Source organism: Brachyistius frenatus, unplaced genomic scaffold, assembly GCF_029030835.1.
Source record: "Brachyistius frenatus isolate BFR_SWC_R1_liver_20210118 unplaced genomic scaffold, ASM2903083v1 Contig_219, whole genome shotgun sequence".
In the NCBI taxonomy this organism is placed as follows: domain Eukaryota; kingdom Metazoa; phylum Chordata; class Actinopteri; family Embiotocidae; genus Brachyistius; species Brachyistius frenatus.
Genome location: NW_027210818.1, coordinates 511,067 through 524,975, shown reverse-complemented (window position 1 = coordinate 524,975; position 13,909 = coordinate 511,067). Strand labels below are relative to the sequence as shown.

Sequence of the window (13,909 nt, the reverse complement as noted above, 5' to 3'; positions counted from 1 at the left end):
TCTGCATGCAGTGGGACCGAGAGGAAGCATGTATAAAGAGACTCAAACTAAACCACGCTGCACGTCATCGTCATGAATCAAGAGGGACCTTGCAGCACCAAACATCACCAAAGTGTCTTTGCAAGTGGGAACTGGTGCAGTTCCCATTTTCAACAGAGCTGCATGAAACAACACAGAAATAACAAACAGTACAACAGGACTCAACAGGTAAAGATGAAAGCAGCCACGAGGGAAACCGCAGCAGGATGTATTGAACAGACCCAGAGGGACTTCTTCAAGTTGTCCTGAAGGGACAGATCGCAAGGTCAGCTTTTAAAATGCTGACAGCTGAACCACCACCAGATGGAGGTGTGTGGTGACTGGACATTAGAGCAGAGCTCATTTCAAATCTGCATAATAAAGACAAAAAATTACATTTCAAAAAAAAGTTCACTGACTTTTTACAAGAACCTGAGTTTAGACCGTAAACTCGCATTGATCAGGAGTGATGAAGATGAAGATGAAGGAAGTGAGAGGTAGAGCGACCTGCCCTGAACGCAAACAGGAAAACACTCAAAAGGTCGCTGCAGGCGCCAACGTGGAGAAAAGCAGCGGTGCGGCACGCGCTCTGACGCACGCACGCGCTCTGACGCACGCACGCGCTCTGACGCACGCACGCGCTCTGACGCACGCACGCGCTCTGACGCACGCACGCGCTCTGACGCACGCACGCGCTCTGACGCACGCACGCGCTCTGACGCGTGTCAACAACGACTGACGGTTACAGCGAGAAAAGACCAAAGTCCGGTCCGGATGAACCCGGACTTCTTTGGGGATTTTCTCATCTGAAAGGCTCCTCCGGTTCTTCTCCGGTTCTTGCTCGGTTCGTGTCCGGTTCGTGTCCGGTTCTTGCTCGGTTCGTGTCCGGTTCTTGCTCGGTTCTTGCTCGGTTCGTGTCCGGTTCTTGCTCGGTTCGTGTCCGGTTCGTGTCCGGTTCGGTTCTTGTCCGGTTCTTGCTCGGTTCTTCTCCGGTTCTTGCTCGGTTCTTCTCCGGTTGTCGGACCTGAACGAACCTTTCACGCGAGAAAAAAACTAACAGAAGTCCCAAAGTCGTTGGTGACCCGGAGGCCCCGAGGACGTCCAGTCAAACACAAACACCACAGTTCGTCTGGAGACCCGTCTGGGGTCTTCGTTACCCAGCTCACACTGCGGCCACGGCACCGACTCGTGTGTCAACCAGAGGGGGACAAACGGGGGGACAAACGGGGGACTCGGCCCGTTAAAGCTAACACAGGGCCGGCACGGAGCCGAGGTCTCCGCCGGTAGTCCAGGTAATGAACCCAAACGTGTGCTGCGGGCAGGTAGAGTCCGAAATGAGTCACCTGAGACGGAACAACGTGACGAAGAGCGGGAGGGACGTCAAGCGGTGAGGACACGTGTCTCCCAGTTGTACTGGAGCGCGAGCTGGTGCTCACGAGACGTTTTCTGTCCACTACCTGCATGACGTCATGACCCCTGCGAACACGTTCCCTTGCTCAGAGTTCAGAGTTCAGAGTTCAGACTTACCTGCTCCTCAACGACGGTCCGCTGAAGCCGACAGACAGACGGGCTGATGTCAACACATCCTGGGAGCAGCAGGAAGCCGCTGCCTTCTTCTTCGCTTCTTTTAAAGGAGCATCGTGAACAACTTAAAGCTGCACACCGCCACCTAGTGGACGACTCTGTAACATCACGTTATTTTCAACACTTCAGCAGATGCAGCTCACATTAAAGCTGGAGTTATATTCTGCCCAGCCAGTGTCACTGTTGTCAGACTGATGAACATGCAGTTCCTCCCGTGGGCCGGTAGGGGGCCTACTGGTCGGTTCAGGAGCCTGTTAATGATACCCAGTGAACAGTACCAGCCACAGGTGTATCAGACCTTCATCATCACAGAAAAAAATAACAAACACATTGGTAACGTTACGGTGTGGTTAGGTTTTGACACCAGAACTACTTGGTTAGAATTTGGAAAATTATAAATAAAACATCATTGAATACTTAATCTTAATACTTAATACTTAGTCAACGTTGACTTGTTTCACATGGCACATGACTGGGACACAAACAGTGTCTCCTGGGTGAAAGTCCCGTGTTTTTTTTTTTATCCATGTAGTCTCTACATGGACTTTGTCACTCTTTGTACTCGTCTGACTTCCTCATTTCACTTAATCACTGCAGCCACTCGAGTTTGCACTTGCTGTAACCTTCCAGACTAACAGTAAGTGCAGTTAGCCTAGGTTGGTTCAGTAGTTCCCTACAAGACCATTTATTCAGGACAGATAATAATAATGATGATAATAATAATAATCTTTATTTGTATTGCACCTTTCATGCAAGAAATGCAGCTCAAAGTTCTTTACAGCAAGAAAATGACATGGTGTTTTACATTAAAACAGATATAAATTAACATTTAGAAAAATGGAAAAGAAATAAAATGCATAAGAGCAGATAAAACACACAAAATAAGAAAAAAAAAAAAATATAGAAGTTGCAAATTAGAATCACCATTTCGCTGTTGTCTGCCTTCACCAACCAGTCAGCTGTCCGTCTCCCTCCATGTTTATCCACACTCATAATGTCTGGAGTGAACACTTTGAGGGAATTTTTTTTAATAAATGTGATTCTGACAGAACAAAAGGTTGTTGCCATGACAGAAGATAATGCTTCAAATCTGGATGTTGTTGCAAAGGTGCTACAGATTCAGAAGATCTGTACATTCATCACAGTTTAGATTAGTGTCACACTCAGGATCTGATATAGATAGACATCGCATTCACAGCAATGGGACGGACTGATAGGATGGATGAGAGATCACTTTGACTTGACCTCTGATCACCAAATTTGAATCACTTCAAATTTGAAATCAAGTGAATGTTTGCGATTTTCCTCAAGGCGTTGCTGAGATGTCATGTTCACAATGGGAAACTGATGTGAGGTTACAGTGACCTTGAACTTTCAAAATCTACAAATTCATCGTTAGGTCCGAGTGAGCATTTGGGCCAATTTTGAAGAGATTCCCTCCAGGCGTTTCTGAGATGTCGCATTTTGGAGCATGGGTAAATGTGAGGCGACACTGACCTTGAACTTTGACCTTTGACCACCAAACTCTAGTTCATTCCTTTTTAAGGCCAAATTAACTTTTGTGTCAAGTTTGAAGAAATTCCTTTCAGAAGGTGTTCTGAAAACATAATGACACTGTCTGGCATAAATATAAATAATCCAGAAATGTATTAACATGTTGGTTGTTCAAGATGTGGGACATCTGAGGACATGAACATGTGTGAAGTTCCCCTGTCATGTGTTCATGGTGCAGGAGTCTGTAGGGCGGGTATGTTTACACATACTGCACAAGGAACTGGACTCCGGTTGCAACTTGTTCTTTATGTACCATACATACACAGAAACAGACATAAATACAGACATTTAGAGTTAAATTGACATGTGAATGTGGAAAAACGTATTAAACATGGGGATCAAGTTCAAAGTCAAATTCAAAATCCTTTATTGCCTTGAAATTTCAAACAAAACACAACTGTTGCCTCACCATGAAAAAGTTTCCTCAAAGATTCAAACTGTCGTCATCAACACAGAACTTAGGTCGAAGTGAACTAAGTATGTAAAAATAAATAGCAGTCCATCCGTGACGCAGTTTGCTGCGCAGCTCTGAAGCGTCGCGGCCGCCCCTCGGACCTTATCAGACGGAGGGTGACGTGAGGACTCGGGGCGCGCGCCTCGGTCAGTGTCACATATCCGAGGTGGGACGGCCAATTAAATTCCGACACTGTCCGCGACTCGCTCACTCCCTCCCACACCCGCCCACACACACACGCACACACTTCCGCACGCACGCACACACACACTTACGCACACAATCCGCGTGGCACGTCGTGCAGAACTGAAAGTGAGGCAGTCACAATCAGACAGAACCTGCTCAGGAGCCTTGTTTGTGGACCGAACCGTCGCCATGTCTCTGCCCGCCGCCTCCCGGCTCCTCAGGAGCGCTCTGAGGACTCAGCTGCTCTCCGCCGCCAATCTGACGTCTAAACCCGCCAAACACAATGTCTCTGCAGGGGTGAGTTCACTGGGGCTCCGCCGCCCTGCCCCACCCGGTCATTAAGTTTTGTTTGCGCACTTTCCTTCCACCTGCGTCAAATTAGCTCTCCCTCTGAGAAATATCTATTCATGATTTAAAACAAGTGCTGATTGGCTTGCCTTTTATTCCTGCGCTTCCTCATTATATCAGGACTTGTGAATATATCCAATCACTTTGTGGAAGTGCGTCAGTATCTCGCCATGATTCAGCCTTAATCCAACACGTAGTCCTCCGAGCTGGGAGCGCGTGCACAGCAGCAGACTGGACCCAGGAATGTGCTGATAACCTGCAGCTGAGCCATCCAGAACCTTTGTCTCAGTGGAAACAGTGGAGGTTTGACATTAAAGTGTCCCTGTGTAAGTTTGATACGGTGACGTCGCCGCAGAGACGCGCGCTCGTGCCATGCGTTCGACCTTGACGGTGGACAGGTCAGACAGGGGGACAAATTAAATACTGAAAGACAGGACTGAAATCAGTGTTGTTTACCCAGTCACAGGGAGGATTCAGGAAATATTCCAACACGGTTTGATTATTAACTTTTAACATCTCAGATTACATTTGACTGGAGCAGCTTTGTGTTGAAGTGTACACAAGCTCCCGCACTATATTCACCTGTGTTTACCAGCGTCTCTGTCGTCCTCCTGACATCAACCAGGTGCGTCAGATAAAGACGATTTCTCTTTTGTGGCCGTGTGTCCCTGCAGGAGCAGGCCATCGCTATGACCGCCCTGTTCGCGGCCATCCTGGGTCCTTCGGGCTGGGTACTAGTTCATCTGGAGGACTACAAGAAAAAGGCGTAGAAGAAGAAGAGGAAAGAGGAAGACGAGAGCGTCGCTCCGGCCCAGATGAAGATGCGGACCGGACGGCTCCTCTTCCTCTCGCCGTCGTCCGTCCCGATGATACCAAATATCAGTTTTCTGCTTGCGTTCTTGTTGACCTCTCACCAATAAATACATGTATGATATAAAGACTGGGATCTTTGTATGAGGTGTTTGATGACTAAAAAAAGGCTGCAATAAGACGTGTTTTTAATGAATTCTTTGCGTCGTGGCCCCGCCCCCTTCCTCTACGGAGCCAAGATGGCGACCGTTTAGGTTGGAAAGTGGCCCGAGTTTCTCACTTCTTCTTTGGAGCATTTTGAGTGCTTCGTCCTGGTACTGGTAGTGTTCTGGTGTTTCTGTACATCAGTGTGAACACACTGAAGTACTCAGAGTACACACAAGTATGCCATTTTGGAACAGAGCACTGGTCTCCATGGAAACCGACTCTGAAAATATCCCCCAAGAATCTCCCTTTTTATCCATAACTTCTCATTGTGGTCTCCACAGGCCTTTAAAAACACATTATTGACCACAGCTACCGGTATGTTTGTTATGTGCCTGATCGCCCCATCGGAGGCGTCTCCTTACATGTCAATCAATTATTTCAGTATATTAAGTGTCCCGTCTTACGCAGGGTGACCAGATTTAAACAAACCCAATGTGGGACAAAGTACGTTTGTGTGAGACGTGTTACCAATGCTGAGAGGTCGTCTGAAATGTTCACGCCTATCCAACTCGGAGCATAAAAACGTTATACTTATGCAGATTAAAGGTTATTTATTTTGGTGTTATGTGGTGCTTGTTTACTCCCACGGTCTGCAGACCTGTGTGGGGGTACGAGTGCCGCACAGTGTGGTGAAGTTATTCCAACTGCTGTTCCCTGACCTGTCTCAATCATCTTTGGGTTTCCGTGGTAACGTCTTTGTTGCGTAGCTGCATTTCCAGATTTTAGAAAAGCGTCCGTCCATCGTCTCAACATGTGGGACGCAGGACGAGGGGTGAAAATGCTGCTGAAGCGTGACACCTGGCCACCAGCTGGTGCCGAGTGCACATCTTGAACCTGTGGAGCCGATGACTCAGCACTGTGTCCCACAGAAGAAGTTAAATACATTTACATCTTTTGAGACACTTTAATTTACCAATATTTTCCATTAAAACTGTAAAATAATCATAATGTACTTTGTTATCCTTCCATTATGTTCACAACACCAAAAATACATAAATGATGATGATGATGAGTGTATTTTAATATTACATCCTATTTTGAACCTTTCACCTTTGAACTAATCAAAGATGGAGGATTATAAATACCAGAGTGACATCTTCTGCTGTTCTGATGAAAAGGTCCAAAACCAGAACCTGTTGTGAGAGGAACCACAGAACCTCACAGGAGACACGAAAGTCTTCAGGGCTTTTTGTTTGATTTGAACTTCAGACACACAGTGTTCACATTTCTGTAAAACTAAATGATTTAACTTGCGTGGACTTGACTTTGGAAGGCGGGCCGTCCCGACCCACAACAACGGTAACCCTGTTTCTGATTTGAGCAGAGTTACAGCGAGGAGACGTCTGCAGGAGAACGGGAGGAGATCTCGGGGGATGGGAGGAGATCTCGGGGAACGGGAGGAGATCTCAGGGGACGGGAGGAGATCTCGGGACGGGAGGAGATCTCGGGGAACGGGAGGAGATCTCGGGGAACGGGAGGAGATCTCGGGGGACGGGAGGAGATCTCGGGACGGGAGGAGATCTCGGGGAACGGGAGGAGATCTCGGGGAACGGGAGGAGATCTCAGGGGACAGGAGGAGATCTCGGGACGGGAGGAGATCTCGGGGAACGGGAGGAGATCTCGGGGGACGGGAGGAGATCTCGGGACGGGAGGAGATCTCAGGGAACGGGAGGAGATCTCAGGGGATGGGAGGAGATCTCGGGGAACGGGAGGAGATCTCAGGGGACGGGAGGAGATCTCGGGACGGGAGGAGATCTCGGGGAACGGGAGGAGATCTCGGGGAACGGGAGGAGATCTCGGGACGGGAGGAGATCTCAGGGAACGGGAGGAGATCTCAGGGCTCCGACTGGAGTCAACGTGGAACGGACAGGAAACTGGAATGAAGGCGAGATTCAGGTAAAGACTTGAAGGCAGCAGGAGGTCTGAGTCGTGGTACGACGTGGATGAAGGAGGGATCTGAGACCAGGAGGTGATTTACTGCTGGAGGTGATTAGTGGGATGAAATTCAGCGGTTCCAGGAGTTGATGAGCAGCAGCAGGTGGAGCCTGACAGAGGCCTCACTGCTCCTTCACACTCCAACACACTGAACCTGAGGAGCACTGAGAGCAGAGGGGCGATCAAACCCCAACATGACTTCAAGTGCTCCTTATAGTTCTTCTCTTTTTCAACAAATAAAAAGTTGCTGTTGAACATGTCGTCTCACTCACCAAGCAAACACACCGTTTTCACAGGAACTACTTTCTGTCCATGAACAGTCTGATTAAACCGTCGTGTTGCAGATCACATAAAAGACATGAAGACACAGCAGAAGATGGTAGTTGAAACAATTTATTTCATAAAAAATATGAACCGTTAATTTACCTTTTGGATCCGTTTGAAAATGAGACCCAGTCAGGCCACGAAAGAAATCCAGTCATTTCTACATCTGGAGCTCCAACGATGAAGTCAGATGACTTGTTGCAGTTTGTACACATCAGCTCCTCTCAGCTGAACATCAGGGAGTTTCTGTCCTTTCAAAATAAAACTGTCTGTTTGTTCGGCCTGAATGGAAGCTCACGTCTACAGAGGGAGAATGGAAACAGCTGAAGTACAAGGAATGACAAAAGTAAATTGAAATTATGGGATAGAAAGTAAGAATTATTATAGATATCTGAAGCAAATACATGAACTAAGAACTACATCCTAGTTCAGAGGTTGTAGTTTGTGGTGCTCCTGAGCTGCTTTGATCGTAATAATGCAGGACAGTTCAACAGGAGCACGGCTGCATCCTCCAGTGATACAAAACCTGAACATCACAACCGTCAGGAGCAGATCTACTGCAGAAAAACATCTCCGATTTTAATATTAAACTTTCCTGTTTGATAAAGTTTAGTTAGATCTGGTGGTGACCTCAAGGTGACCTTGTAAAAATAAATCACCGGTTTGACGTGTGGATGACTGACAGGTTTGTGTGGCTGCTTTCTTCAGGTATTTTATTTTATTTCAGCGTCCTTAACATTTTCAATCCAGTTTTATCCTCCTTCTTTAAGTAGCTCTTAGAACATTAGCATGTGAACTATGACCCCATCTGGGTCTCTGATGTAAAGACAATCATCTGGGAAATATATGTAATTAATAAGTCATATAAGAGTTATAAGACTTATATCACAACACAAGGTTTTCTACCTTCTAAAATTATAACATACTTCACATTTTGTTGATGGTTTTTAAAATCCAAGTGTCTTCAAACAAAGTGTCTTCAAGCTGCCGATGAGCACAGAGGATGACGTTATATGGGACGTATTCAACATCTTCAGTACCAGCTGGAGTTATGAATGTGGACCCTCCTGAACCAGAACCAGAGAACACACATCACATAAAACAAACTCTATAAAATGTGCAGCATAAAAGCCGAAGTGTCGATGAGACTCTGTTTCATTTGTTGTGGATGTGATTTCAGTCAACATGTGAGCAGATAAAAAGTCCACAGAGTTAAAAGTTGATTTAAAACAACAAAAAGAAGTTTGTCAGGCAAAAAAATGTTTAAAAAAAAGTCTGTCAGGCAAAAAAAAAGCTCAAAAATCACCTCATTAGTTTCAGACACGGCTCTCCCTGGTTTTATAATTTCACTTCGCCATGACTTGGTTTGATTCTGTTGTCTCAGATGTAACAGACCTGCCGGACTGAGGAGGAGCTGCTGAAGTGTTCAGTGAACATGAAGAACTGAAGACATTTCAGTTCCTCGCTGTGAATCTGCACAGAAAAACTACAACGCTGTCGAGGCTTCGGCACCGTCGGCGTCATCATTACAAATATAGGAAAACATTTCTGGAATGTCTTTGTGCACAACTTGCACAAGGATTAAAATACAAAGTACTTCCAGAGATTATTCGAACACAAGTCGTCTTTGTGTTCAGGTGGATTCCCGACGGTGAACCGGCAGCTTCCTGTGCGCATGTTTCAATGCATGTTTGTTTGGTAACGTGAAACATTAAAGTCCGATCTGAACTTTAAACCTTTTCACTTCATACAAATCTAATAGAGTGCATTTTAAACTTGAACTGAGTGTGTGTGTGTGGAGGGAGGGGAGAGGGGGGAGGGGGGCTCACAGATCATGTGTGCACAAAGGGCCTCTAGTACGGTGGCCCTGAGGGTCAAACGCAAAAATATTTCACAGAACACAACATTATTTCACCAACAGTTTTCTGAAATGTTTTTGTGTTTTGTGAAATAATTTTGCATTTTTGTTAAAAATCTTTTTGTATTCTGTTGAAATGTTGTTTGCGTTTGACCCTCAGGGCCACCGTACTTCCAGCCAGTTCATCCAGCCCTCTTTATAGTCTGTAAGAGTTTATCTGAATTTCAGTGTGTTAACAGAAGCAGCTGCAAGAAAGGATGAAATGAAAAGAAAACCAAACTGAGGAGACTCCCGTCAAACCGCCATGTTCGTTCACATCGTCACGGAGATGCAAATAAAAGAAACAGAAAACAGCGTCACTTGCAAGCGCCATCTTTTTCTTTTCTTTTTTTATTGTAGTGTTTGTCTGTATATGCCCATATAAATGCATACACTATGCAAATCCCCCCAAAAAGCCACCAAAAGCAACTAGAAGCAGTCACTGAGGACTGTGGTAATTTTAACGAGCCCATTAAAAACTCTGTGTGTAGTATGCACACGTGGTGCAGAAAAATAAAATAACAATTCATATTTGGTCATAGAGATCAAAAAGCTACAAAGACCTGGAAATAATTCGGAATATATACAAATCAGTTCATCGTTACAAAATGACAAACCTGTAAAACATAATCATTCAAAGAGAGAGAGAGAAACAGAGTAAGAGTTCATCTGGTCTGGGGTTTGTTTACAATCGGACCGCCCTGATGCTTCTGAGCCAACATGTCCAGCGTCAAACCCTCCACACCTGCATCTGTCTGGAATAAATACGTGCTTCTAACTAATGTGGGATTCAACCCCAAAAAACACACACATAAGCAGTCAGTAGTGAATGAATCTGAATTAAAAAAAACAAAAACAAAAAACACACGAGGAAGAACAAAAAAAAAAAAAGAGCAGCCGGAGACAAGAGAGTTAAAGAAACAGCCCTGAAGAGAAAAACGCCACTTTGGAAGGTAGAAAATAGAAATTAAGGCCTCAAGAGAAAAAAAGCAAGAATCTTGCATATAAACCATCACGTTCCTGTTTGAACAGGTTTAACAGTACATCAGCCCGCCTGCTGCTCTGTCTCTCAGCATGGACACACACACACACACACACACACACACACACACACACACACACACACACACACACACACACACACACACACACACACACACACACACACACACACACACACACACACACACTGCCCCTGAGAGAGGTTAATGTCATCCTGCTGTTGAACCGTAACCCCTGGCAACAGATCACTACAGCATCCTGCTGCCTTCACGTCACACACGAAGAACTACGAACTAAATGATTATTTAGAGTTTTCACTTCACGCTGGAATAAAGTGAGGACGCGCTGCCGGGCCGGCGGCTCGTCCTCGGCGACGCTCTACGTATCGGGCGGTTGCTCGGTGATGTGATTGCAGCGTCGAGCCGTCCGATGGCGAAACGTGCTGCAGAACACCTTCAAGTTCGCACGTCGCTGGATTAAAACCCGTCCTGCCGCATCACTGGAAAATGACACGGTGTCCCGGACCGGACGGGGTTCACACGCGTCCCGGGACTTCTGGTCTCGTGCCAACGTTGAGCTCAGGGTCCGGCGCCGCGGCCCGGCCGAGCGGGCGGGCCGCGGCGCCGCTAGAGGGTGGCGAGTATCCTGAGGAAGGAGATGATGAGGATGCAGAACGACTGTCCGACTCCGAAAACAAGAGCCTCCAAGGAGATCATGGTCTTCCCGGCGGCTTTGTACACGCCGGCTATGGCTGCACCTGAAACGGGTCAGAAAACAACACCAGCGTCAGACTGCGTCTTATTCTTTGAATGAGTATTTTTCAGGGATCATCTGTGAGGAAGGAAGCGGAGCTGTGGGCCCGTCGGGTGTTTCTCCATCTTCAGTCGCATCAATTTCAGGAGTCAGATTCTCCCAGTTGAACTCATATCATATAATATAATTATATGTTGCTGTATTTCCTAAAGTATTGATATAATGAGGCTAAAAACATCTTCAGGGCGAGTTAACTTCTTTTCTATGTTGTAAAATACTCATTAAATGAAAGTGTGTCTCAGATTGTGCTCGTATACGCCGACTGCTCCCTGTTACGTACGTTAGGACCGATCTGGGAGAGTCTGCTTTCACTTTAGTGATATTATAGTCAATGATTAGAAATAAAGGTTGAATGAATTAATGAAAGATTAGACTTATTACATGACTTGGATCAGGATCGGGTCCTACAGATCACACACACACACACACACACACACACACACACACACACAGGTCTTACTCGTGAGGACGCCGCCACACACCGGTCCCACGATGCCCATGAGGACGATGGCGAGGGGCATGAAGCGGGCCATCCTGTGCTGACGCAGCGTGGCGAGGGACAGCAGGGCCGCCGGCAGGTGGAAGACCAGAGAGGAGACGGCCGCCCACAGGAACACGCCGTACCACATCTCTGGAGGACACAGGGAGGACACAGGGAGGACGTCAGACATCTTCAGTTTACACTCTGAAGTTTTACAAACGTACGAGTGACAAACGAAGTGAGTGAAGACGACGTGGATCCTGACTGGTGTTTATTGGGACTAGTTTGCAGCTCGTTGGTGCATCGACATCATCTGAAACCCTCCAGCTGACGTTCACACAACTCAGGACCATAAATCAACATAATCTTCATCACAGTTCAGTTCTCATCCTCTTCCTCTTCCTCATCACTCTCACTGCCTGAGACGCTTCAGGAAACGTGAAGAGTGGAGGATGGCTTCATGATTGACAGCCAACAGTGGGGATGATTTATTCAGGCTGTCTTACTGTAAACTGTTGGTCTTGTTCAACTCTCCTAACCTAACCTAACCTAACTCTAACCTAACCCTAACTCTAACCTAACCTCTCCTAACCTAACTCTAACCTAACCTCTCCTAACCTACTAACCTAACTCTAACCTCTCCTAACCTAACTCTAACCTAACCTCTCCTAACCTACTAACCTAACTCTAACCTAACCTAACTCTAACCTAACCAAACCCTAACCTAACTCTAACACTAACCCAACTCTAACCTAACTCTAACTTAACTCTAACCTAACTCTAACCTAACTCTAACACTAACCCAACTCTAACCTAACTCTAACCTAACTTTTTGTAAACAATTTCTTCCTCCAACATTCGCAGGACGTCCAACCTGAGAGACATGATGATTGACATGACGTGATGATTGACAGGCTGAGTTAATCCACCTGTGAAACAAGGCAGCAGGTCACCTCAGGCTTCAACAAGCCCGACTGAAGCAGGAAGTTAGCTGGCTTACGTCCCCTTCCTATGCTAACGCCTTCAAACGGTGTCCGGGGACTCGGGAACACGTTTTAATGTCGACTCGTTCATTTAAAGAACTTTCGAAAAGACCCCGAGTCTCAACAGTTCACCAGTTCATCAGTTCACCAGTTCACCAGTTCAACAGTTCACCAGTTCATCAGCTCACCAGTTCAACAGTTCATCAGCTCACCAGTTCAACAGTTCACCAGTTCATCAGCTCACCAGTTCATCAGCTCACCAGTTCACCAGTTCATCAGTTCACCAGTTCATCAGTTCATCAGCTCACCAGTTCACCAGCTCATCAGTTCACCAGTTCATCAGTTCACCAGTTCATCAGTTCACCAGCTCACCAGTTCACCAGCTCATCAGTTCACCAGTTCATCATCTCACCAGTTCACCAGTTCATCAGTTCACCAGTTCATCATCTCACCAGTTCACCAGTTCATCAGTTCACCAGTTCAACAGTTCACCAGTTCATCATCTCACCAGTTCATCAGTTCACCAGTTCATCAGTTCACGTTTCTGAAGCTCAGACACTTCGCCGAGTAGCTAGCATGCTACAAACATTAGCCCACCTGAGAAGTCTCTGAGTGACGTGTCGTTGATTCGGTGCGTGACATTCTTCCTCGGCACTAAATTCAAACCGAGTATTTGCTGGACGAACCCGATCTCGTTGTACCTGTCCTGCATGTCTCACGCTGGACATGAGAGCCGGCGGGAGGGACGGCGGCCGGCGGACGTGTCGAGCTACCGGAGGACGAGCTGGCATCCGGCGGGCGGTGCGCGAGCTGTCAACACAACTCGGTCTGACGTCACGGCGCGCACTTCGCCCCGCGCGCAGTCTGTCAGGCAAAACATAAATAAATACGTAAACAAATTAAAGTCTGTGAGGCAAATTAAAATAACAGTAAAAGGAGTCTGCAAAGCAAATAAAAAAAATACAAATAAAAAAGTCCGTCAGGCAAAAATAACATGGAAAAAAGAGCTTCAGGCATTTTTTTAAAATGAGTCTGTCAGGCAATAAAAAAACAAACAAACAAAAACAGAACAACTGTCCGACTCCGAAAACCAGAGCCTCCAAGGAGATCACGGTCTTCACGGCGTATTTGTACACGCCGGCTATGGCTGCACAAATAATACAAAAAATAAAAATAAAAACCGGTCAACTTCTGATGAAAGCATCACAAGTTTTCAAGATAAAACTTGCTCGATCAAAGATAAGTATATATAAATATAAGTCGTCTTCCAGCATCTTCAACATCATCATCATCAAAACTGACCACGTGCGGGT

At 46.3% G+C, this 13,909-nt stretch overlaps 2 protein-coding genes across 2 annotated transcripts; one reads left to right on the top strand and one right to left on the bottom strand.

Annotated features, from left to right (window-relative positions):
• The first annotated feature begins 3,850 nt into the window (after window positions 1–3,850).
• On the top strand, window positions 3,851–5,082 carry cox8b (cytochrome c oxidase subunit 8B). The gene is made up of 2 exons (XM_069719627.1): window positions 3,851–4,093; window positions 4,819–5,082. Exons 1-2 carry the CDS (start codon window positions 3,986–3,988, stop codon window positions 4,912–4,914), a joined length of 204 nt encoding a protein of 67 aa, XP_069575728.1. The 5' UTR covers window positions 3,851–3,985; the 3' UTR covers window positions 4,915–5,082.
• Window positions 5,083–9,652: 4,570 nt separating this feature from the next.
• Window positions 9,653–13,444, bottom strand: tmem170a (transmembrane protein 170A). Its single transcript, XM_069719623.1, has 3 exons — window positions 13,194–13,444; window positions 11,593–11,763; window positions 9,653–11,076 (listed from the first exon to the last, which is right to left on the bottom strand). Exons 1-3 carry the CDS (start codon window positions 13,306–13,308, stop codon window positions 10,946–10,948), a joined length of 417 nt encoding a protein of 138 aa, XP_069575724.1. The 5' UTR covers window positions 13,309–13,444; the 3' UTR covers window positions 9,653–10,945.
• Between the last annotated feature and the right edge of the window lie 465 nt (window positions 13,445–13,909).

Excerpts from the sequence above, each read along its gene's own strand:
- cox8b (XM_069719627.1), top strand. The coding sequence starts at position 3,986 with ATGTCTCTGCCCGCCGCCTCCCGGCTCCTCAGGAGCGCTCTGAGGACT. Across the intron at positions 4,094-4,818 it reads AACACAATGTCTCTGCAGGG|GAGCAGGCCATCGCTATGAC; the intron begins GTGAGTTCACTG and ends GTGTCCCTGCAG.
- tmem170a (XM_069719623.1), bottom strand. The coding sequence starts at position 13,308 with ATGCAGGACAGGTACAACGAGATCGGGTTCGTCCAGCAAATACTCGGT. Across the intron at positions 11,764-13,193 it reads GTCACTCAGAGACTTCTCAG|AGATGTGGTACGGCGTGTTC; the intron begins GTGGGCTAATGT and ends TGTGTCCTCCAG. Across the intron at positions 11,077-11,592 it reads GTGTGGCGGCGTCCTCACGA|GTGCAGCCATAGCCGGCGTG; the intron begins GTAAGACCTGTG and ends GACCCGTTTCAG.